General features: G+C 40.9%; 2 protein-coding genes across 2 annotated transcripts in view; one reads left to right on the top strand and one right to left on the bottom strand.

Annotated features, from left to right (window-relative positions):
- LOC125303487 (mucin-2-like) overlaps nucleotides 1-11,695 on the bottom strand; it is a 40,168-nt gene extending 28,473 nt beyond the window's left edge. Inside the window, 11 exon segments of the mRNA XM_048257257.1 lie at nucleotides 210-276; nucleotides 374-487; nucleotides 932-1,070; nucleotides 2,280-2,394; nucleotides 2,790-2,915; nucleotides 3,338-3,554; nucleotides 4,460-4,599; nucleotides 4,741-4,831; nucleotides 6,258-6,372; nucleotides 6,876-7,140; nucleotides 11,594-11,695. Of these exon segments, the coding sequence (XP_048113214.1) occupies nucleotides 210-276; nucleotides 374-487; nucleotides 932-1,070; nucleotides 2,280-2,394; nucleotides 2,790-2,915; nucleotides 3,338-3,554; nucleotides 4,460-4,599; nucleotides 4,741-4,831; nucleotides 6,258-6,372; nucleotides 6,876-7,140; nucleotides 11,594-11,669 (1,465 nt within the window). The 5' untranslated portion in view covers nucleotides 11,670-11,695.
- A 7,930-nt stretch (nucleotides 11,696-19,625) lies between these two features.
- Nucleotides 19,626-25,706, top strand: cdc23 (CDC23 (cell division cycle 23, yeast, homolog)). Its single transcript, XM_048257282.1, has 15 exons — nucleotides 19,626-19,747; nucleotides 20,012-20,084; nucleotides 20,211-20,348; nucleotides 20,442-20,484; nucleotides 20,699-20,804; nucleotides 21,574-21,706; nucleotides 21,947-22,124; nucleotides 22,912-23,009; nucleotides 23,324-23,405; nucleotides 23,882-24,035; nucleotides 24,209-24,328; nucleotides 24,448-24,523; nucleotides 24,637-24,698; nucleotides 24,784-24,862; nucleotides 25,263-25,706. The coding sequence occupies exons 1-15, from the start codon at nucleotides 19,641-19,643 to the stop codon at nucleotides 25,479-25,481; spliced, it is 1,668 nt and encodes a 555-aa protein (XP_048113239.1). The 5' UTR covers nucleotides 19,626-19,640; the 3' UTR covers nucleotides 25,482-25,706.
- The last annotated feature ends 374 nt before the right edge of the window (nucleotides 25,707-26,080 follow it).

Genomic DNA, 26,080 nt, shown 5'->3' with positions numbered 1-26,080 from the left:
GGGACAATACTCATGGATTAATCTCATGTAAAAGCAAACAGGGCCACTACATAATGAGCTGATACATGCTAATACATGCACCATCACTTGCTTGTATAATTTTGATATGGCTACATGACTGTTTATATTTTCTCATTCTCTCTCTCTCTCTCACACACACAGCTCAGGTTTCTGTACTGAATTGAAGATGGTAGCTGATTTCCTCTCACCATTGCTGTAGGGCAAATTGACCTCTGCATTGTGCTGCACTTTACCATTAGCCTGGATGACAATGTCCTGAAGCACAACAGAGAATGCATGTAGTTAACATAGAAAGCCATGTTCTTAGAGTAGCAATCGTTCTCTGTGATAGTCAGATCCAACTTGAACTTACATTTTTCTTGTCCCCCAGCAATCTCAAAACTACCCTCTTAAGACAGGTGTCCCAGTCCTGGGAACTACATGGTGCCAACTCTCCCAAAATGGAGAACTTTGAATCCACACAGTCCTGTGAGAGGAGAGAGAGAAGGACAGAGACAGTGAGAGAAAGAGACAAAGAAAACAATAAAAAAAAACAGTAAAAATATGTAGATTATAAGAAAGTACAAAATATGGTCCAGCGACTATGGTTAGTATTTAGAGTTTATGAGTTATTGTCGGTTAATAAGATAGTTGATACCACTGCTTACAGTAGATACCCCTGAAATTGGATGTGGTGGAATGTAAACAGACTTACAGTCAAATATACTGTCAAATATGGCACATATGAAGGTGTCTAAATGGCCATATATATGTTATACTGTATAAGTAGCTAATTTGTTTACATAAATCAAATGTGAAATAATACAACTTTAATTCAAAACTTTGATTCATTTTTGTATGTTCAGTATGTTTCCTAAACTAAAGGGTTCAAAACAAAATCCTTGAGTAAAAGTTGCTTGAGTAACAATACCTTGGAGAGCACATAGAAACAGTCTCCATGGTAGTTGTATGTTTTGCCATCATAGGTGGTGACGTGGGACCCCTCTTCCACCGCACATGTCCCTGCACGGGCATGGCTTTTGCATGACCAGCGGCCCTCGTGGCAAGCACTAAAACACAGCACAGTCAGCTATCAACATCAGCTCAACAGCAGCCTGTCAACAATATACACAGTGACGGCTCAAAGAAATGATTGAAGATATTATGTCAGATTTCAGTTGGTAGTTTCTTTTGTGTTTGACTGGATAACAAAGTGTGTATCTGCTCCTTGTGGTATGTATGTCTGTGTGTGTGTGCGTCCTGAACAGTGTGTCCTATGTTTAAATGTGTCTCCATCCTCTCCTCATATGGTGCTCATGTGTGTAGTGTAGCACATGGGAGTGTGTGTGTGTGCTCATGTGTGTATTGTAGCACATGGGAGTGTGTGTGTGTGTGCGCTCATGTGTGTAGTGTAGCACATGGGAGTGTGTGTGTGTGTGCTCATGTGTGTAGTGTAGCACATGGGTGTGTGTGTGTGTGTGCTCATGTGTGTAGTGTAGCACATGGGAGTGTGTGTGTGTGTGTGCTCATGTGTGTAGTGTAGCACATGGGAGTGTGTGTGTGTGTGTGTGCTCATGTGTGTAGTGTAGCACATGGGAGTGTGTGTGTGTGTGTGTGCGCTCATGTGTGTAGTGTAGCACATGGGAGTGTGTGTGTGTGTGTGCTCATGTGTGTAGTGTAGCACATGGGGTGTGTGTGTGTGTGTGCTCATGTGTGTAGTGTAGCACATGGGAGTGTGTGTGTGTGTGTGTGTGTGTGGTTCATGTGTGTAGTGTAGCACATGTGTGTGTGTGTGTGTGTGTGCTCATGTGTGTAGTGTAGCACATGGGAGTGTGTGTGTGTGTGTGTGCTCATGTGTGTAGTGTAGCACATGGGAGTGTGTGTGTGTGTGTGTGTGTGTGTGTGTGTGTTCATGTGTGTGTGTGTGGGAGTGTGTTACATAGCACATGGGAGTGTGTGTGTGTGTGTGTGTGCACTCATGTGTGTAGTGTAGCACATGGGAGTGTGGTGTGTGTGTGTGTGTGCACATGTGTGTGTGTGTGCACTCTCATGTGTGTAGTGTAGCACATGGGGTGTGTGTGTGTGTGTGCAGCTCATGTGTGTCATGTGTGTAGTGTAGCACAGCTCATGTGTGTAGTGCAGCACATGTGGGAGCACATGGTGTGAGTGTGTGCTGTGTGTGTGTGTGCTCATGTGTGTGATGTAGCACATGGGAGTGTGTGTGTGTGTGTGCTCATGTGTGTAGTGTAGCACATGGGAGTGTGTTGGTGTAGCCGTACCATTCCTCAGTGTCTGTCCGCAGCACCTCCCCGTTATCGTAGATTCTGTCATGTTTGCACTGACACTGCTCTTTTGGGATGCATCCTCTTTTAGACAGGTCGTCAAACACAGTCCCTGAAGAGTGGAGAAAAGAATGAGAGAGAGGAAGAGAGAGAGAGAGAGAGAGAGAGAAAAGAGAGAGAGAGAGAGAGAGAGAGAGTAACCAAACATTTAGTCAACCTTGCCATATTCAGATATTCACAATACCGACTTTTCGGTATACTTTTTTTTTTTTTTAATACTTTTTTCTTCTTAATTATAACTGTGTGAACTCCCCATCCTGTTTTTCATACCTTGAGCCAAGCATGCATTACAGATTAGATTAGTCCCCAATCTCATTATAGGATGTTTCTTTCTGAAAATGTGTAGTTTCATGACATGTTGATAACTCAAACACTGTTGTTGACACACTTTTGCACTCACTGACTCAATCACTCACTCAGGATAAGAACCACATCAGTCAGTCTCACCTTCAGGGCAGAAGCAGCCATCTATGTTGTGCTCCTCACACAGAGAGTTGGACTCCAAGTGTGTGCAGGTGGTCATGCAAGGGGATCCACTTTCCAAGTACACCATGTTGTAGGGACACGTTATGGCTAGACAGACAGGACATACACATGAGCTGGACACTATTGTAGTTTATGTCCTGGACATAGTTATATATACAAGACACCCTGTGTATGTCCTTACGACGAAGGGCTTCAACTTAAGTATACAGATCAAATCATGTCATATAACATGTAACATAATATAAATAAAGATACAGTTTACAAACATTCATGTAGGTGTTGTAGGTGAAGAGTAAGAAAAACAGAAAGAAAGATAAAAAACAGAAAGACAAAAAAAACAGGGAGAAACACAAGAAAAGCAACTCAAGACTGCTCCATTAGAAGACATGTGCTGGTCCACAGTACAGATCAGCAGGAGGACGAACAGCGTCCTGAGGCTGTGTAGGGTGTGATTGGCCCAGGAGGATGAACAGCATCCTGAGGCCGAACAGTGTGCGATTGGCCCTCACCACAGAATCTGTCTGTCCTCCAGTTCGGCGGGGTGCCCCTGGCGTGGGAGCACTGGCGGGAATACTCGGCCAGAGTGACACACATGGAGGACCCGTCCGCTGGCTGCGCCTCGTGGCACAGGTCCATGGTGCAGGCGTTGATGTAGGGGCCAGGGTCCAGCACGCTGGCACAGGAGGCCCAGGCGGAAGAGAGGAGACGCCGGGCACAGCTGGTTTGCTACACGTCAGGTGGAAAAACACTCTGGTCAGAAATGTGTAATGGGTTTTTTCTTGTAATTTTAATGTGGTAAATTTGGGGAGAGACCAACTGAAAAGTAAAATAATACTATTGCCAATAATAAAGGAGTAACAAAAGGAGTCACAATCTCATTACAATTTAAAGAAGTTATTAGTAACTTATAACTAATCACTTTTTTGAGTGAACTACACCAGCACTGCAACAAGGTAACAGATTTCATTCTGGTAATGTATGAAGAAAATCACTTTATAAATGTAGTCACTGATGGTCAAAGACTAAATGGATGGATAGATAGATAGATAGATAGATAGATAGATAGATACTTTATTGATCCCCAAGGGGAAATTCAAGGTCTCAGTAGCATACAGACATCACACACAACATGCACTTACAGCACCTATCTTCATTGTGGCAGCTACATATCACTGCTGGAGTAATCAGGCTTATTGGGGCAGCCGTGGCCTACTGGTTAGCACTTTGGACCTGTAACCAGAGGGTTGCCGGTTCGAACCCTGACCAGTAGGCACAGCTGAAGTGCCCTTGAGCATGGCACCTAACCCCTCACTGCTCCCCGAGCGCCGCTGTTGATGCAGGCAGCTCACTGCGCCAGGATTAGTGTGTGCTTCACCTCACTGTGCGTACACTGTGTGCTGTGTGTGTTTCACTAATTTACGGATTGGGATAAATGCAGAGACCAAATTTCCCTCATGGGATCAAAAGAGTATATATACTTATACTTATACTATTGTCTAAGTTTGTCCAGGTCGTCAGGACCATGTCATTATCACATGCATAACTCATTCAGGGCTGGGAGTGCTGAACATTTAGCTTCCACTTAGGTCTTTACTACTGAGACATCGGAGGGAATGGAGAGTGACACTTACAGCTTCCGCACATAAGTCCTGCTGCTGCTGATGCTGCTGTTCATGTTCTTCTATATCCTCCTCATAAGGATCCTCACATTCCACGTTTGGGTTGTGGATTCTCTGCTTGTTGCCAAACTCGATAGCACCAATGTGACGCCCTAGAATGACAACACACACACACACACACACACAAAACTATGAAGAAAACAATGGATAATAAAAAAAAAATGAAGAAAGTAAGTGAAGAAAGTACATTGAAAAGGAGGAGCAAAACATGTTGAATAAAGTCACTTGCTTACCTTGGTGAATGAACTCATTGTAGATTGGGACACCATTGTAATCTCCACAAAGGCCACATGTGCGATTGGAGTACTTGGAGTCCAGCTCCACCTGATAAAGATTTTAAACATAGATGCTGAGCTCTTATATATCCATTAAAATGCTAATAAGACAAATAAAACACCCACTATATTGAAGCCTTTAATGACTCGACTGAAGGCAAAGCATATGGTCTCACGTAACCAATTGTGGACTATAGACTGTAAGACTGGAATGATTGCGGCATTAATAGTGTTCAAAGGTTTTAAAAATCAACCCAGGCATACGGAGTGCAGGGCAGGATGTTTGGACGCCTGTATTATACCATTTTTTGCCAATAGGCAAAGGTAAAAGGCAAAACGATTATTTTTATGCCTAATATTTACAAATAATCAAGAAAAGGCACAAATGACCCTCACTGCCTCATTTGACCTTTGCAACAATGCCTCCATGAATAGCAAAAATACTCCCTTCGTCATATGAGACGTTAAACACTTCCTCTGACAAAGCAGATCTTTCTCCCTCTGACGAAGCTACTATCCATTTTTCATTTCAGTTATAAACTACAAGGTCAAAGGTAAAAGTCCTACATTGTGTTGCCTTAAGGAACACAATCAGTAATACTTTCTTTTCCTAATGAGAATAAAATTGTGTTTTTAATTAAAAACTGATACGTTTAAGTCTCAAGGTTAGTTTTAAAATGCATGTTGGAAAGTCAATGTACAGGAAATGGCAAAATTCAGAAATACGACTCTGTATACTGGGTTGTTGAGATAACATGTTATGAAAATAAAATATAAAACATTAAAAGCAACTCTATGACTGGGAAAACATGTAATTGTCATACTGTAGAACCCTGGCTTTTCAGTGTGTGTGAATATATGATCATTTGTTCACTAGTAACTCTTCACTTTAACTGTAGTGACTGTCTAAGAAACACGCTTTCAACACAATTTTCAACAAGACCTGACTCTTAGCTACCTGAGAATTTACCTTTGGTACTGTAGGAACCCTAGCACTCACCACAGCCCAAGCATAACCCCAGAGAGTGCCAGCAGAGCATGCAGTAATTGTACCACCAGCTTTTATAATGCATTTTGTCATTTGGTAAATGCTGACATCGAATGGGCCTTGTCAGGACAGTTAGGCAGGGATCACATTGACCAATGGCAAGTGGCAGATTTCCTATTCTGCTACCGTCAAACAATTTGAGTGTTTGAACTTTCATAAAACTTAGGAACGAGACAGAACTTCTTTTGAATTATTATGGTCTGAGCATTGCATTACGCTTTACCGCTGCTGCTTCATTATTAATTCCAATGTGATTCCCCACTTTAGTTAAGAAGTTAGAGACCTGTAAAGAGAACTGAAAAATCAGGCAAAAGTGCAAAAGACAGCAGTGTGTATATGTGTGAGAGTGTGTTGGACATTGTTTATGTGTATAAAGACTGCTGCTTCTTCAGGGGAAAGTCTTTCTCCCTCTCTGGGGTTGTCTTACCATGACAGCATCATCTCTGTTCCACATGACACTGAGGCCCAGCTTGTAGTGGAGGTTAGTGTACGCAGAGGTTTCCTTGATCAAGACTCCGGACACATGGTAGGGAGTGGAGACACTACAAAGTCAAACCCACAACCATAACTACCATACATGCGCAGCACAAGAGCAGATTTCATTGCTAAAACCCCACACTTTCCATGCACAACACTTACATAACACATGTGGTAAAGAGCTTGCATATTGCACATTTGATGATGCCCTTCAGCATTCAAGGTAGGTCATAAAAATGTTTTATGTTACTGTATATAAAAGGAGTATTTGTGTGTTTACACACTGTTATTTTATGTCAAATACAGCATAATTAGGGGACAAATTTAGTAGGAGCATGTTAAATAAATCATCCCATTCATCCAGATTAGTTATTCTGTACTTCAGCTCAATGCCAACTAGTTATCATTTAAGAAAGTCACAGAAGCAGTCAAAAGACAGAACAAAACTCAAAACAGTAAAGCCACATTAGTTTCAATCACTGGGCTTCATTGTGCAGTGGGACCAATAAAAGTTCAAATCATCATCTAATCTATCCACAAACGTGTTGTGTTTAACATAAAAACTCACATTTCTCCCCCGACCATAATCAGCTGTTTGGTCAGGTGAATAGGCAGGTCCTTGATGGTCACTGTGACTTGGCTGACTGTGATCTTGCCTTTATCGTCCATCTTTTTCTTCACATGGACAGAGAAGTCCTGGAAGGACGAATGGCACTCAGAAGCCAGGTTATAGTCGCACATCCCTGGAAACTGGTAGACATCCCCGTCAAAGGTCTTGTAGTGATGTCCGCCCCACATGCTACAGATGCTCTTGACATGATTGTAACTCCGGACTGTAAAACACAACATCATGTTTTTCAAGAAGGCATAGTCAATTTTTTTACCTCTTGCAAAACTCCTGTTAGACTCCTTATCATGTAATCAATGACTTACAATTACTGTCATTAAAGGAATAAAATGCAATACAAATATCAGCTTCCCTGCTTCAAACGTGGCTGGTGAGTATACTGAATGACATATTAAAATCATTAATAAGATCACACCAGAGAAACAATAAATCAAATGTACATCTCAAAATCTCAATCACTGAAATATACTGGGTAGCCGTGACTGAGCTTCTGAAATCATGACCTAAATACACAAAATCAACAAAGAATAACAATAAAAAAACTAGAAAATGCAATTCCAGGGAATTACCATTGCATGTAAATGCAAAAAAGCTGCTGTGTATAACATTATATTACTTACAGTATGATTATTCAGATTACATAGTCTTACAGTATTCTTTGAAAACCACTTACTTGGTTCGATGTTAGCTTAGAGTATATGACAGTCAGTAAAAATAAATGGTCAATTCAATATTGATCAACATTCTTTGTTTTAATACAGCAGAATGATACTCAGAATACACTAATGAACACTTACCAATGTAAGCTTGAAGTAAAAATCACAGTTTTGTATATATATATACAGAACTTGATAATGCCAATCATATTATCCTAAGACAGATCTATTTATCAGTGGTAAATCTGAACTGGCAGCAACAGCTAGAGGCCTCAGTTAATGGTATTAGGTAAAATTTGATGATGATACACTGAAGAATAAAAGAGTCAGCCCTTCAGATGATCAATTTTAGACAGAACTTAGGTTAGAATCTTATTTTTCACACAGCACAGCTCAGGTCTAAAAAGAGAGATCTAACACAGCTATGTTTGTTACAGCACAGGTATGATTCAGAGGTATGAATGATTCACAAGTATACAAGTTACAATGTCTCAGTGTAGATCTCGGAGTCTCAGTATGGTTAAATGGTATGTGCACAGATATGTTGAGATATGGTCACATGTTTGTAAGAATGTATGTTAGTAGGTATGTTGCTAGCAACATTGTCAGAGATTGGTTGACAGGTGTGCACACAGACAGGCACACACGTAATGTCATACACGGTCATCACCACTGGTCTGGTCTGGAACCTAAAAGACAAAAGCAAACAAGTTTAACAGTTATACTAAAACAATACAAGGAATGTCTGCAATTGTCCTAACAGTAGCCTTTTCATGGCTTTCATAAGGTCCCTTTCCACAGGAGTATAATCAAGCACCAAATGCATTCATAATCTAGGTGCTTGATTGTATACACCTGTGGAAAGGGACCTGATGAAACCCATCAATAGACGAACTATGATAGCATACCGTGATAGTGTTTACTTAGGCTACGTAAGAATCAGGAGCATAGAATGAAAACGTAGCCATGGCCTATTTGATACACAAACAAGCGGTAAACAACGTTACAAATTTGGTAAAAATAAAAACAGGAGCATATTTGTTAGCTTTAACTAAAATGTGAACGGTGGAAGCTATAACGTTATGACCATCAACAATGACACGTTATTCATGTCCTTCATGACACCCATGATGGGTTTCATCAGGTTCCTTCACAGCATAATCAAGCACCAGTCTGCATTCATAATCTATTCTAGGTGCTTGATTCTATACACCCGTGTAAAGTGACCTGATGTCGAATAAAATCAGAGCCATATCTGTAGGCCTACTTCCTTCTCTGGTTTACGTTAACGTTCTAGTTAAAACGCTGCTGGTTAGTAGGCCTAATGAACAAACGTAACGTTAACGTTAGTGCATTAGGCCTACGTTTGATTGTCGTTATCTATCGAAACCTACAGCTAACCGGTCACTGTAACATTGACGACATTAACGTTGATTAACAGTGGGTTTCCTTAATCAACCTAGCAAGGTGCTAACGTCCACTAGCCTATTTCACTAATGTTAAAACGTTAACGTTACCTAACGTTATAACGTTAGCAGACATCCCAACCTGCAATATGCCATTTCAGGGAGGTGTACCCCCCCCCATTACTTTAGCCTTCTTAGATACTGAAATAGTGATGAATAGCCTAGAGTTTGTTAAACTCCCTTAAACATGTATTTTGCAATCATTTAACCCGCCATGGGCAATGCTAAAGTCACTGTTACAAACAGTGCAAAATGCAAGACTATCGTTATTTTGCACTCCTATGACAAGGGTACACTTTCGTGTAGTCTGATGTGAAATGGGTCTTTTTGGGGGGCACTCTGCCTCTGCCATGACGCTCCTGTTCCTACTGAACTGAACTGAACTGAAACATGCCAATCAGGATGCTTTCTGTCTTGAACAGGCACCCAAGCACTACCTACCTACCTACCTCTCTCTCTCTCTCTCTCTCTCTCTCCATCGTGTGCGCGCTACACTCAGATGCACACAAGATTTGAGGTTTCGGTTTCGGTCTCGTGTGCGCGCGTTTGCTCGCTCTAGATTCCGGGAGATTTTATCTAATTTGCGGGCATCAGGGAGCCGTTATCAATATGCGGGAGACTCCCTGAACTTCCGGGAGACTTGGGATGTCTGCGTTAGTGTAGTTTATATGTTTCATACATTCATACATATATAACGTTACATAATGTTTGACGACATAAATGACTCAAATACCAAAAACCGGAACACTTACCTTGTCTGTAATTAGAGAAATGTGCCTCTGAATGAGAGTTTCACGAGCAAATAAAGTGACCACGGCACAGCATCCGAAGACGTTCAGCAGATTCACAGCTCCAGGTAGCTCTGCTACTGTTGATTGCTTTCAGGTGGAGGTCACGTCATAATGCTAAAAGTTGCCCGCCACGGCGGTCAATGTTAACTCTATGAGAATTTCTTGCTCTTTTATCATAAATATCTAAAAAGTTTAAAGTTCACAAATGTGAAAAAACATAGAACAAATCTCCGTTACAAGACCTTTGTAGGAGTGGTTGAATGACGTCGAACGGTTCAGTGGTTTTAGAGCCTTTGAACGTCAAATTTGGTCGGAAGAAGAATAATGATATTAAGAACAGCGATAATAGTCCATTGCATTTACATGCAATGCAATAACTAGAAAACGCAATTCCAGGGAATTACCAGTGCATGATAATGAGATTTAATATAGGCCTAGTTGGATTGACTGAACTAGATAGATGAGGTTTAATATAGTTGGAATGACTGAACAGTTAAATAGGTGGATAGTTTAAATGGTTAAATTATTTGCGAGGTAGATGAGGTTTAATATAGTTGGAATGACTGAACTAGGTAGATGAGGTTTAATATAGACTAGTTGGAATGACTGAACAGTTAAATAGGTGGATAGTTTAAATGGTTAAATTATTTGCTAAGTAGATGAGGTTTAATGTAGTTGGAATGACTGAACTAGGTAGATGATGTTTAATATAGTTGGAATGACTGAACTAGGTAGATGAGGTTTAATATAGTTGGAATGACTGAACAGAGGTGGACAGTTAAATTAGCTAGGTGGATGAGGGTTTAAATAGTTGGTTAACAGTTAAAGAGGTGGATAGTTTTGGTTAAATTATTTGCTAGGTAGATGAGGTTTAATATAGTTGGAATGACTGAACAGTTAAAGAGGTGGATAGTTTAAATGGTTAAATTATTTACTAGGTAGATGAGGTTTAATAGAGTTGGAATGACTGAACTAGGTAGATGATGTTTAATATTGTTGGAATGACTGAACTAGGTAGATGATGTTTAATATAGTTGGAATGACTGAACTAGGAAGATAAGGTTTAATATAGAATGACTGAACAGTTAAATAGGTGGATAGTTTAAATGGTTAAATTATTTAATAGGGAATTATTGTAGCGAGGACTTTTATTTTGAAACAGTTGTGGACAGAGGAAACAGTTGAACAGAATGTGTAGTCAGAGAGGGTTAAAGCGGAGCTAGTAATCAAGGATCTTTGGTGTAGTCTTAATAGAATGAGACTGTATGCTTAAAGCCTGAGAAACTGACAGTTGATGCAGGTGGCCTGGCCACCTGCCACAAGATTCTAATTGCTGTGATGTCATAAAGGCCCAATGTTAAGTCTATGGGGAAATGTTCAATAGTTTTAATTAATAGTTTAAAAAGAAGTATAAAAGTACAAAGATGAAATGTACAAAGCACCCATGTCCTAAGTAAGACCTACGTAACATAGTTTGAATGAAGTTTCTACATTAAACGGTTCAAGCTGTATTAGCTGCGTTAGAATATAATAATAATAAGAAGATGACTAGGAAGAACAGTACAGTGCATTTTCATGCACTGTAAAAACAAATAAGAAGAACAGTGATAATAGTCCATTGCATTTACATGCAATGCAATAAACATGTTTTTTTCACCCTGGCAAAAAACGAATAAAAAGGAAGAAAATGCCTCTGTGTGAGAGAGGCCCTTTTGATGCCCCTCATCTCTGCACCCATGACTCACCAAGCTTGGTGTCCACTTGAAGAGCGTAGGTGAGTGTCCAAAGGAGTGCCCAGGTTCTGGGCGCCGTCCACTGCATGGTGGTCACAAGGCTCAGTGTCCTCTGCTGAGACGAGGGTCAAAGATGAGAAGTGACCCATGTCAGTGCCCACCTTTAAAAGCTATTGCTCAACTCCCATGCCCTCCCACACCAGATGCTTGCCGGTGACACAGCAAACAGAAGGCCCAGCCCAGCTTCCTCCTATGAGCGTAGAGACCAGTCCTAAGACGGACAAATTCACAGTGTTGTATGCAAAGAAAAAAAAAATAAGATGATGGCTTAAAACACCAAAAGCAATGGTTGATGACAACAGCACGACCCAGAGCTATGCTAGGACTCCCATTTCACAATGCACTAAATGTCACAGTACTCTTCACAATGCACTGAATGTCACAATACTCAAACACAGACAAAACTGATGCACATATTTGGATGCACATAAACATGATATTTATCGTGATCAGTACATGGCGAGATCAAATGTCTTCCATAAACATCTCACGAGATTAATGTTGTCACGTTGAACATAAAAGTATGATGCATGTTCTGTTTCAGAGACCGTTTACTTAAACACTTTCTGTTTTTCCTCTCCAGGATTTGGTGTAAGGCATACATTTTTTTTCCTGAAGGTTTCAAAAGAACCCATGGATCTTTTGAAGCCTTCACTATTGATCTATCTGTCAGTTCTATGACTTTTATCATGCTTAGCAGCTTATGTGCACTATATATACCATGATGTAAATATTTAAACAAAATGTCAACACACTCGTGTGAAAGCATTAATGAGCAGTAGCCCCTATGCAACTGTATACTTTAGTAAGAAGTTATTTGATGTTTTGACATGTTTTGAGTGAAAGGATTTTAAGAGCTGTAAGAACAAGGTTGGCTTTAAGACGGATCAGAAATGAGTCATACCAACATGTTACTCCAGCTGTTCAAAGCCATATTAAAAATATGGCAAAATCAAAAGTTATGCCCCAACTACTTTGTCAAGAAAAGTGTTTATGTCAACAAGCTACTAACAAGATTTTTGTAAATTAGAGATAGATGTGTCCTTCACGTCATTCCTTTTATTGTGCCCCTATGTTGGCTGGACTTTCCTTTGACTGCAGTCCATACATTCCCTTGATATCTGACCCTAAGCCAAACAAACACATCGTCAGTGGTCCTGAAGCAACCTAGTTGATTGGCTGAGTTACTTTGTTTCCACAGCTGTGGGTTTCTATGATCACCAGGGGTGTTTTCGAGCACGTACACACATAGGGCACATAGCAAGAGGACTGAGAAGCAATTAGCTGAATGTAGCTATTATTTGATTATTATGGGATTATAAACATGGGCTGCAACTTTAAAACAACACAATGTAGTTCTATTACATTAAAATAAGGACTAATTTGGATGTCACATTGACTTAAAATGATTAGAATGGAATATCTGACTTTGTGGATTGGTGCCAAGAATGCCTGTAATGTAACACTGTTGTTGTGGGTAGGACATTGACCTTTTTTGACAGTTTTAGATGATTTGGGTACCCCCTTAGCACCAAATGGGTACCCAGTATGTTGAAAATGTATCCATTTTCCATTTTCTTACTTCAACACATTTGCTGCCACTAAACCTTTGCATCAGTCTGTCTCTGACCCTCTGACCATAGCTACTGAGGGCTGAGCCAGCGTTTTGTAACTCTCGGCCCCTCTTAGAATTTGGCATGGTCATGTCCTGTTACTTCATATAGTGTGTGTGTGTGTGTGTGTGTGTGTGTGTGTGTGTGTGTGTGTGTGTGTGTGTGTGTGTGTGTGTGTGTGTGTGTATGTGTGTGTGGTGTATGTGTGGTACAAAGCCTGGTAATCCTATGCTGGAGTCTCTGGTGGTAAAGGTGCGAATGTCAACATGCATCGATGAGGAATGGTTCACCAGTTGTATTCCTCTCCTCTAGCTGCCATCTGTCTTCTCCCATCACGGCAGATAGATCATTAACTCGCTATGAGGCTGTTGATCCTGGTTCTGCCATTATTGCAGGACACATCCATCATTGGTCTGAGGTTTATCAACATCCTGGAGAGATGTCTCTGAAAAGGCAGAGGGTCATTCTGTGTCTTACTATTCTGTGATAAGGCTGTTGCTGCACTGTCTCAGATTTTATTCAAACCTTGTCTATATCATGAATAGGTCCCAAAACCAAAGCCTGTAAAATATTTCTGTTCAAATCTTATGTCTTGAAAAACATATTATCTGGGAAGCAATGTTTCGCCATTAATATCTTGTATAGTATATGTGGTAGCTAGTAGGAACTGTGAAAGTAGATCAATGTATGGCCATTTAGTGTATAAAGTATCAATTAGTATACCATATACAGAGTTTCTCAGGACCAAGATAAATAACGTTCTTCAGGAGCAAGAAAGGGTGAACAAGCAAGGGTGTAAAACATGCAATTAACTGTGTATCTATGAAGTGAACATGGTACACCACTGAACCTTTGGGTAACACTTTACGGTAAGGGTATATTACTTATCATGAATTCATGTTTTATGTATTACTTCATTCCTTAATATCGCAAGAATCATCAGGAATTGACATGAGTTCATAGTCTGTTATTCGTGACCTCATACATGAACAATACATCACCTAAAGCATTAGGTATGGTGGGCACATCATTTTGAATCATGATTTATTAAGCAGGATAATATTAGGAGATATTTATTTTTTCTGACAAAAAAGTGGTCACCACTACTCAAATTCTGACACAGACATGATGAACTCATGAGCAATTAACCTTAAATTCATATAATCATGATTATCATGCTTAAGAAATCATAAATCATAATCCACCGCTTAGTTGATGTGTTGTTCATCCATAAGGTCAGGAATGAGAGACTAACTCATGTAAATTCCTGATGATTCATAAAATATAAAGGCATGAAGTAATGCATAAATCATGAATTCATGATAATTCATGTACCCTTACCGTTACCAAACCTGGTACACTAAATGATTACACTTTGATTTATTCCCATATAGATTTACCCCATATGCCATGTTTGTCCTAGATGAAACTGACCAAAAATGCATTCACACCTAATTTTGTTGCTGCTCTTTGTATATTATATTGCATTTTGACCTGCAGGAGGAGCTGAATCATGTGTCTTGAAAAACATAAACATGGAGAGTTCCGGTGGCTAATGAGGGGTGTGGTTCAGTGTTAATGGCCATTGGAATAAAGTCGGCGTCCTGTGGCCTCACTGGCGCTCTCGGTTCTGCTCTGGACTGACGCTGTGGAGGGCTGGCTGCAGCGATTCCCGATTGCCTTTTCTTTATGCACTACACATACACTTTGCTGATGTGCATGACGCTTTATTTTATCTTTTGTTGCTTCTCACTTACTGACTTTTGTAAATATTTGTAAATAAATTAAGATTATCATTTAAACGTTGCCCGACGGTGTCAGTCTCCCTATGTCCTTACCCTTTGAGCCAAGGTGTTTGTGACACTACTGTATGTTGATATGATGCAGATACCTGAAATATTGCCAGAACATTATTAGACTATTGTATTTGCAGATATAATACTGATTTGTGTAATGTAGGTACCAAAACTAGTTTATAATATACCTCAATATCATTCTTTTTTGCACTTTTAATGGTCCAGTCATTCATATATTTGCCTTTCATCCTACACAGTTTGGGCAGGCAAGGAATCATACTTTCTAAGACATTTATGTCAAAAATATGGCTCCCAAGATAGGCATTTTTAGTATGAAAAAGGCAAAGAAGATATGAAAACATATCTACATAAGTAGACAGACTCTGAGCAAAATCTGAGACGGTGCAGCAACCATTTTCCTGGATTCTGTCTGATTTGACACAGAATGATCCAAGAGGGAAGCAGGTGGATATTCTTCCACACATTTTTTTGCAATAAGCTGCTTAGGCTGTGGTACCAAAGTCAGACTCTGCTTTAAGTACAAGGATACAAGGATACAAGGATACAAGGAAGTTTATTGTCACATGCATATAGTTACTGGAAGTAAGAAATGCAGTGAAATTATGTCTGGTGTCAGCCTATTTGTGCATTAATGGGGGGTAAAGAGTGCAGTAGAAGAGGGGTTTAGTAGATTAAGTGGCAAGGGCTGCATAAAAAGGTGGGGGAGGATTGGGATTGGGTGGGGGGCACCAACAAGGAGCACCTAAGAGCAACAGGGGCAAAAAAACTCCCTTACCAAGGAAGAAACCTTGGGCAGATCCACGGCTCAAGGGGCTAACCCAACTGCCAGGGGTCTTGGTGTGTGTGTTGGGGGGATGACAGGGGAGATGGGATAGTGTGCTGTGTGTGTGGGGAGAGGGCAGTGTGCAATATGTGTGTTGGAGAAGATCCTGAAGACAATGTGCTGTGTATGTAGGGGGCAGTGTGCAGCAAGTATGTAGAGGAGGCTTACTGTAGCAAGCAGTGTGCTGTATGTATGTGAAGTGATGACAGTGATGATGTGTGTGTGTGTTGGGGATGGGGGTGGGGGCAGAAAGGCTAGGCAATCAAGGACATGGGTAGATGGAGGAGAAATCAAAAATAATAAATAAAAAAGTTCTATGGAGATGTGCAAAAGTTGGAGAAAGTCAGATATGTGTGTGTGTGTGTGTGTGTGTGTGTGTTTTGACGTGTGATGAAATAAGAAAATAAATAAAAGGGAGAGGGATGTAAAAGTGCTAAAAGTCTTGTAGGTGTGTGTGTGTGTGTGTTTACATCCCTCTCCCTTTTATTTATTTTCTTATTTCATCACACGTCAAAACACACACACACACACACATATCTGACTTTCTCCAACTTTTGCACATCTCCATAGAACTTTTTAGTAGTGTGTGATTGGCTGTTTATAGGGATGTAATGATTACCGGTATAATGGTAAACCGTGATAAAAATGTTGATGATAACAATTACCGTTTTCATTTCAAATATCATGATTATCACGGATGATTACCAGGGTGTGGAAACCGTGTGTTTAATCCTTCCCAGCTTCATCCAAGCCTGCTTTTGACATACAGTAGGCCTGGTACAATGAAACAAAACTGGTACCCTACTGATTCTGTTATCTACTTGATGAATTTAATTGTGGCACAAAGCCAATTAAACATGACCAAGGAAAAAGTGAACGGGACAACACACAATGCCACGGTAACGTTATGCTATGAATTAAGAATGCCCAGCTCAGCCTGGTTTGTTTGTGCAGTCAGGATGTAAGCCTATGAATGTGAATGAAAATATGTCCTTCTCCAGTAGTAATAGGCCACCTTAAAATGCACCAGAATAAAAGAATCACATCTACTCAGTAACAGTTTTTTACCCTCCCTCAGCACCCCCTCTATGAGCACCCCCAGGTGAAACCCCCCAGATGAGTTCCAGCGTCCCTGGTTAAATGTTGCACTTTTGATAAGGTTTTGCCTATATTTTGTAATAGTAAATGCTGTCACACTTTTTGAAACTATTTCAGTTTGTGTAGGCCTATTAGTCCTTTCTGAACATATTGAACATACATAAAAATATTGCGATAATACCGAAAACCGTGATAATTTTGGTCACTATAACCGCGAGGTTAAATTTTCATATCGTTACATCCCTAGCTGTTTAATTGACTGCAGTGTGTAATTGACTGTAGTGTATAATTGACTGCAGTGTGTAATTGACTGTAGTGTGTGATTGACTGTAGTGTGTGATTGTGTTGTCCAGTCCAGTCCGGCTCACATCCATTCAACACAAGATGAAATTAAATGTTTGTAATGTTTTATAAATTGTTTAAAGGTAAGTCCTTTGTACTGATGTTGATGATATGTGAACTCAACAGCAAATTAAATACATCCCTCCATTCTGTGCTCCTAAAGCAAGGCTGTTGATTGGCTGGAATTAGTATGGCTTGGTCCGAGCCACTTCGTTTCTTTCCCATTTACAGAGCCAGGACTATAGGAACACCAAAGAATCTTATATACACTGATTGTATAACGCTGAGCAACTCTATAGATGATAAATAGACTACATCTGTTTAGTGCTTTTCTCCAAAGCCCTTTATGCATCTGTGTAAGCATTCACACATGCTGATGGCAAAAGGCTGCCATGTAATCTGCATTGCATGCTCTTTTTCCGCCATTAGGTGATAATATATTATTATATATCAAGAATACACACCTAGCAGATGGTTAACTCTAACAGACTCTAACACCTCATTTCTATCCTTTTTCTAAATATGTGTTTTTGTTGCCCTCAACAACTATATCCTATTCATGTCTTGTTCGTGTCACATGCAGTGACAAAGAACTAGGAAGCAAACAGGTGAGAATGCACTTTTGCTTCCTTTGAACTCAAACTATGTGTCCTTGCTCCGCTGGAGTGCAGCCACTCCATAGACAAACACAAGCCCTACACCCTGACCACAGGCCATCCGTGTCTGTACGTCTTTAATGGCTGTGTGAGACAGATGCACTCTACCTTGGGACTACATCCAGCCTCCATCTCCTGGCTCCATTGTGTTAGTCTAAGGAGGTGACAGAATCGCTGACCATAAATCAACTTCTCTGACATTTCTGGAAGCCTGTTTATTGACTCTCCTGGTTTATCTTCGTGTGTGCCCTTATGAGTGTTATGTGCTTTTAAGGAGGGATGAAATGTTTGATGTCATAGTTTTATGATAACTGACATTTGTTTAATGTCATTAGTTGCAGTCCTCCATCCGTGAGATATGTGTGGTTTGAGCCTTTGAGTTTAGATGCTGCCTGTGAGGGATACTGTTGCCAAGTGGCAAGAGAGATAGAGAGAGAAAAAATATAAATATAAAATAAATAATAATAATTAATAAAAGATAAATACATAAATAAATAAAATAATAATAAAAAAATAATAAAGTTTCAGTCCATACTGAACTCCATTCAGAGCAGATATGGGGCCGGTTTATGTCAGGACCACAACTAAGATAACACTCTGAAGGCACTGCAAGAACAGTTAAAGGCACACTATGCAGTTGTTTAGCTTAATGTGCACGTTTTTTTAGCTTAATTTACCTTAATTTAACAGCTTCAGAGTCATTGGAATGGTTATATGCCTTTTTTCGGGTTGAATGGTGGCCGTCTCGCTTCCCCCTACCGCCTGTGAGCGGAAAAACCACCCTTGCAACTGTGGGCCGGCGGGCCGACGGCCTCAGTGTCAGAAAGTATAACGAGTGTAACGAATGGCTTTACTGCATTCAAATACACATACACGCCAGGCACTGGCTAGAAAAAGGTAGCGATGGAGTTTCTCAGACACTCGTCATGACAGAGCCAGCGAAAAAGAAGCAAAAACCGAGAAAACAGTGGCCTACTGGTTAGGGCTTTGGGCTTGAAACCGAAGAGTTGCCGGTTCGATCCCCGGCCAGTAGGAATAATGTGGGCAGGGGGAAGTGGTTGAGCACTGCTCTCCCATGCCCACATCCTGTGCCCTTGAGCAAGGCACCTAACCAGGTGCTCCCCGAGCGCCATTGCAGCAAGGCGGCTCGCCCCTGGTTAGTGTGTGCTTCATTTCACTGTGTGTTCTGTGTGTAACACTAATTCACGGATGGGATGAATGCAGAGACCAAATTCCAAGTATACTTGGCCTATAAACCTGATTTACATTTACATATAATGTCTTGAATCCCAGTTGTCCAACCTGAATGATATAATTTTAAATCACTCTGAAATCCTGGGGTAGCCTAATATCCATGTTCCTACAATTATATTTGGTTTATCTACCACTATACGCACCAAGTGATGAATAAAGACAGAAGACAAGAAGCAAGATCATTTCAAGCCGGGAGTGTAGGCTACTTAGTGTGAAGGACATAAATCCATACAGCAGGTGGCAGTAATGGTCAATCCAGAAAAAAAGAATGGCAAACTCGGGCGTTTTACTATTGGTCCGTTTTAACCCTCTCTGGTTTTGCTATTGGTTAACCACCATTTCCATCTGGCCAATCCTGTCCAACTTTCTGTTGACGTCTATGGAGGGTTATGAAAAATGGCGGCGCTCAGTACTGAGTTTGGCGATTTGGTGCAAATTAAAAAGCAGCTAATTTCTATAATATCACAATGTAGAGAGAGGGGGCTCGTGCATAGTATGAAATGGTAAGTAAAGAGATATCATATTTGATTGTTTTTAAGATAGTCACGAAATCACGTTGCAATTTTAAGGGGCCCAACTGTATTTTCCTAGCTAGCTTATTATAGAGCCGGCTAGTTTACGTTATCCAAACAGGTTTTGTTAATGTCTTCACATAATCGAACAAATGAATCTGAAGAAATTACATTTATGAAGCCTACAGAAGATCTACGATGTTTGTTATTACCGAGCGATGTATTCACTAATGCACTTGTTCTTTGAACTTGTAGGGCTTCAGAGCTGGTCTTTGCTTTGGACCCTCTCCCAGTAAACGAACACCCACCACCCCCTGAACTTACCGAGGCAAGTGCAAGTCCACATGTCTATAGCTGTGTATTTGTGTATTAAATTATATGTTACTATGTCTGTCGGTACTGGGTGAATTTGTATCAAGAATCTGTCTCTCACCATGACACGTTGTTGTTAAAGGACGACGCGCAGGATTTCGATGCTCTCTGTCTGGCAAAATCATATTTTGATCTGAAAGAGTATGACCGCGCTGCGTATTTCCTTCGGGGCTGCCGCAGTAAAAAAGCATACTTCCTGTACATGTATTCCCGCTACCTGGTAAGAATATTATTTTACTCTTAAGGCAATGGATGTTTGATAAATCTAGGATGTTTCCAGTCTGAAATGTATGTTCTTAATTCATCTTTCCAGTCTGGAGAGAAGAAGAAGGATGACGAGACTGTGGACAGCCTTGGTAAGATTATATTTATGCAGATTTACAGAAATCTTTTAAGGGGTTCACATCTCTAGCATTGTTTGTATGGTGCAATAATGACAATGCAGTCCACAATATGGGAACATATAGTACTAGTTATGAAGAGACAGAAGTCTCCCAGTGTTATCTTTTACTTTGAGAATGCAGACAGGTGATTGGTTGGCTCTTGTACGGCTGTTGTGATTGGTTGTAGGGCCCCTGGAGAAGGGTCAGGTGCGGAATGAGGCTCTCAGGGAGCTGAGAGTGGAACTGAGCAAGAAGCACAGTGCTGGTGAGCTGGATGGATTTGCCTTATACCTGTAAGTATGCACATGGATGTACAGACACCCTCACCTGAGCAAATAAACACACCAGGACGCAGCATTAAAAGCTTCTCAATTAATCTGTAAGCATGCAAACATGTGATCAGCATTCACCAGCTATCGGTATACTGGCATACCATCTTCTACCTGTTACACAGATTGCCCTATTGCTGTCAGCATAAAGTGTCTTATTAATGCACACATAGAAGTTAAAGGGAGGTTTACTCCGTACACGGGTTTGTTCAATGATGATGTGACTACCATCCTATGCCTCTGTTTTTCATCTTGTCCTGTTAACACTCTGTGTTTGTACACCAGATCTCTCTCTCTCTCTCTCTCTCTCTCTATCCCTCTCTTTTGTATATAATTATTAAAATCACATATCTGTTATTATAAGCTTTGAAAAGATTATTTCCCTGGTGGTCTAGTGGTTAGGATTCGGCGCCCTCACCGCCGCGGCCCGGGCTCTATTCCCGGCCAGGGAATGCGGCTTTAGTGGGCAGCCGTGGCCCACTGGTTAGCACTCTGGACTTGTAACCGGAGGGTTGCCGGTCCAACCAGTTGTCGAGCCCCAACCAGTGGGCCGCGGCTGGAGTGCCCTTTGTGTTTCACTAATTCACTGATTGGGTTAAATGCAGAGACCAAATTTCCCTCACGGGATCAAAAAAGTATATATACTTATATACTTATACTGGATTAAATTAATCGTGATTAGTCACTGTGTGTGTGTGTGTGTGTGTGTGTGTGTGTGTGTGTTTGTGTGCAGTTATGGGGTGGTGCTACGCAAGCTGGATCTGCTGAAGGAAGCAGTGGATATCTTTGTGGCGGCTACACACGCCCTGCCTTTACACTGGGGCGCCTGGCTGGAGCTCTGCAATCTGGTCACCAACATTGAGATGGTATGTGACCAAAACACATGTGCGCACACACACACATTTGAATGTTTTTATTTGGATCTGAAAGGCATTGCAAGGAAAACAAGATCCAAATACTCTGTCAGTCATTCAGCAAGTGTTTCTACTTACATATCCTTTTGTAGACATGCTGTACATAAAGCGCGCGCACACATTATATCCTCTGTGCCATCGGTGCCAGTCTCACCCGTGCCTTCACCCCACCTTTTCTTGTGTGTATTCCAGCTGAAGTCCTTGTCTTTACCTGACTGCTGGGTGCGTGACTTCTTCCTGGCTCACATGTACACAGAGCTGCAGATGATCACCGAGGCCCTGCAGAAATACCAGAGTCTCATCGAGGCTGGCTTCTCCAAGAGCACCTACATCATCTCACAGATTGCAGTCGCCTACCACAACATCAGAGGTATGTGTCCCACCTACCAGACACACACACACACACACACACACACACACACACACACACACACACACACACACACACACACACACACACACAAAGCAAGGGTGCTTTTGTCGCAAGGGTGCTTTTGTCACAGTGGCCCATGCATTGACACAAATCACAGTGACCTACCACAACATTGTAAAGCTTTTTACACAGACACCCACCCACTCACATACACTGAAATGTATATCTGCCTGGAGTTTTGTATTATTATATTTATATATATTATTATTATTATATATTATTAATTTGACAATATGACTAGTGTGTTTACATTTGCATTTAAAGATGACATGGGAAACTGTTGAATTCTTGGCTTTGTTCAATAAGGAGAGTGAACTGGAGAGACAGTGAACTGGAAACACAGTGGTTTCCTCCTTCATAGGCAAATCTCAGACCACTAAAAACTGGCGAATCTAAACTAAGATAAGCACGAGGGGAGATGGATATCTGCTGAAATGGGTCATTTTATTCACCAGCCAAATTATAGCGTTGCTAATAGGCTTGTAAAATAGCATCTGAGCATGTTTTTCACAGACCAAAGTTGCATACCTTCTATGTCAACATCAGAGTACAAGATAAAATACATTGCTCATCCATTCTATGTAATCTTTCAATTCAAAGTCCTCAAGTAAAATGAGCTCTGTACACATTCCAAATGTTTTCTCTGTGCCTTGTGGTGCACCTAGGTGAACTTGAAGCCATGTTTTGGTTCATGTGTCTTGTTGTGTGTTTTTCACTCTGGCAGATATCGATCAGGCTCTAGCTCTGTTCAATGAGCTTCGGGAGCAGGACCCGTTCCGTATCGAGAACATGGACACCTTCTCCAACCTGCTCTATGTCAGGGTGAGCCTTTCAAAAAGTCTAGACATCAACAACAGGATGTAAATTTTATTTTATAGACTGGTGTCTTTTCTCTGACAGTTTTTATTTTTTTCCTCATGTATATTTTTCCACTATTTTTCAGTGCTGAAATCTGCTTTACCGTATCTGATAGCAGATATTACCAACAGATTTCTCTCTGGTGATTTGAGGCCTAGCAGCTGTATACTATTGAAGCATATCTGCGAGACAGTAGTTCTCTCTGAAAATTAACATGCTGTTTCTTTTCTTCCTTTATGTCATCCTTGCCCTATTTTTCTGACATTTCTCCTCTTCAGAGTATGAAGCCAGAGCTCAGCTATTTGGCCCACAATCTGGTGGAGATTGACAAGTACAGGGTGGAGACTTGCTGTGTGATCGGTGAGCAGAAATACACACATATGTACATATTAAACAAATTTTGATGACACAAATACACACATATGTACATATTACACTCATTTTGATGACACTTTTGTCCAAAGTGAGTCACAACTAAGGACTGATATTCAAGCTACAGCGCAAAAGCAGACCTCAGTGTAGCAGTAAATTCACTACCTTTACATACAGTACAAGATGACCAGATGACGATGGGGGAGAAGTGCACACACATGCAGTATCACAAGATAATCATTTGTGAATCTCTCAAATGGCTACACTACACGCCATTTCATTGTAAAAGCAAAAGACATGCATAGACTTAAACTTACACAGAATACATGTAAATATTACAGAACAGAACATGTACCTGTAAGTAATTTTAAATAAAAGTTTCAGCCAAATAAAAATATAAATAAAACTGTATGGAATGTGAACTGTATTTATATTTCTGCATTGCCCTGTCATGTTTCACTCAGGTAACTACTACAGCTTGCGCTCCCAGCATGAGAAGGCCGCCCTGTACTTCCAGCGCGCGCTCAAGCTGAACCCACGCTGCCTCGGCGCCTGGACCCTTATGGGCCACGAGTACATGGAGATGAAGAACACCTCCGCCGCCATTCAGGCCTACAGGTCCGTAGCACACACACAGACACACACACACTCACTTCAGCCACTATACAAGCCTACAGGTTTGTACGCACACACATAACTCAGTGGCCATACAGGCCTACACGTACACACACACACGTTTGTAATAGTCATATTGATTGTGTTTTGTTTCTCATTTTGTATTTCTGATTTAGACATGCAATAGAGGTTAATAAGCGAGACTATCGAGCCTGGTACGGACTTGGTCAGACCTACGAGATCCTCAAGATGCCTTTCTACTCCCTTTACTACTACCGCAAAGCCCACCACCTCAGGTGTGTGTGTGTTGAGGGTGGTGATGGGATGACTGATGAGGAGGAAGTGGATTTACTTCTTGCAAGTCCATATTCAACTCTCTCACAGTTGAGGCAGTCATGTCCGTTCTCTTTTACAGACCGAATGATTCCCGTATGCTGGTTGCCCTTGGTGAATGTTACGAGAAACTCAACCAACATGTTGAAGCCAAGAAGGTGAGTTTGTGTATGGCAACTAAGGTTCTGTTAGATGGGTATCCATCATTAGACTTAAAGACTTCAATTGCTGCTTTTCGTCCCCAAATCTGGTGTGTGTGTTTGTTTGATAGTGTTACTGGAGGGCGTACTCAGTGGGAGATGTGGAACGGATGGCTCTACTCAAACTGGCCAAGTAAGTAAATGTGCTTGTTTGTATGTCTGTCGGAGTAATTTTCTTTTGTCTGTGCTCATATGTGCATCTATGTGTATGTTTGTAGACTGCACGAACAGCTTCATGAATCGGACGACGCAGCACAATACTATATCATCTATATACAAGACATTTTCTCCTGTGGGGTAAGATGTGTGTCCCTTTGTAGGCTCCAGACATGTTTTATGAACCATAATTTGTCCTCAGTATTGAGTATGCTAATGTGATGTAATTGTTGTGATTTAACATAGGATTTAAGGCAAGTATTGTGGGTAAATAGGGTAGAAGAGCGAAGCTACGCATTGAATGTTTTAGTTGCCTAACTGTCCTTTAGCCCATAATGCGTTGTTTTGATCACATGGTTTGGCAAACTCAATAGTGCTAATCACACTCACACCCAAACTACTTATCTGGCCAATTCCAGTGTATACCAGTTTGTCTGCTGGAGTCATTTGTTAGAATCTAACAGTTAGACGCTTGGGTGTATTTAGAAGTTGGTCAGAGAAAACGTGCAAGTGGATAAACAGTCTGTATGTTTGTTTGCAGGAACAACTGGAGCATGCTGAGGTGAGCACAGCTCTCCGGTATCTCGGCCAGTACTACTTCAAGAACCGGATGTATGATGAGGCCTCATTCTGTGCACAGCGCTGCTGTGACTACAATGATGTGAGAATCTCACACACACACACCCAGCACTCAAAACACATTTCTAACATGTTAATTTTAACATTAAAAATGCCGTACAGTGTATTTGATAGAGCTTAAAGCCATCTAGCCATGTTCTAGCAAGTAGAAAGAGAAAGTCAGCGATTCAACAGCCAACTTACTGAACTGTCATTGAAAATTAACAGTAGCTGGTTGCTTTGTTGCTCTACTGTCAGTGGTGTAACCAAGGCATTAACCCTGTCAGTGGTGTGACCGAGGGATTAAAGGAATTATCCGGAGTAAAATGCACTTTAGATCAATTTACGGATGATTGGGAGTCCATACGTTGAGTTGACATCCAAATCATGTCATTCGGATGTGTTTTGAGAAAGTTTGATGTTAACGTTTTTAGTCAAAACTCGTTAGCGTGGAAGTGAGAAGGGCATATTATTTCGCCGCTACAAAACGCTATTTTTATACCTCTTCTACAGTTCCAAACAACATTACACTTACGTGGTAGTGAGTAGAGGGTCCCTAAAGCCAAACCGAAGTATCCCGAGGTCTTTATGTGGTCGGATAGAGAGTCCAGAATGAATTTCATCAAGCCAGTACCTTTCCGGAAATGTTGCAAATTGTTCTAAAGTGCATTTTATTTCCAGATACTAGGTTTTTTTCCTTTAATTTCCCCCTGTGTGTCCACAGGCTTTGCCCAGCAAAGA

This window comes from Alosa alosa, chromosome 11 (assembly GCF_017589495.1).
Source record: "Alosa alosa isolate M-15738 ecotype Scorff River chromosome 11, AALO_Geno_1.1, whole genome shotgun sequence".
In the NCBI taxonomy this organism is placed as follows: Eukaryota; Metazoa; Chordata; class Actinopteri; order Clupeiformes; family Clupeidae; genus Alosa; species Alosa alosa.
The sequence above is the reverse complement of the archived record's forward strand: the minus strand, read 5'-3'. Positions and strand labels throughout refer to the sequence as shown.

Bases quoted from the DNA above. Each gene is read 5' to 3' on its own strand.
- cdc23 (XM_048257282.1), top strand. From the start codon at position 19,641: ATGGCGGCGCTCAGTACTGAGTTTGGCGATTTGGTGCAAATTAAAAAG. The intron at 21,707-21,946 runs GTATGTGACCAA...TGTGTATTCCAG, and splicing joins TGGTCACCAACATTGAGATG to CTGAAGTCCTTGTCTTTACC. The intron at 24,524-24,636 runs GTGAGTTTGTGT...TTTGTTTGATAG, and splicing joins AACATGTTGAAGCCAAGAAG to TGTTACTGGAGGGCGTACTC.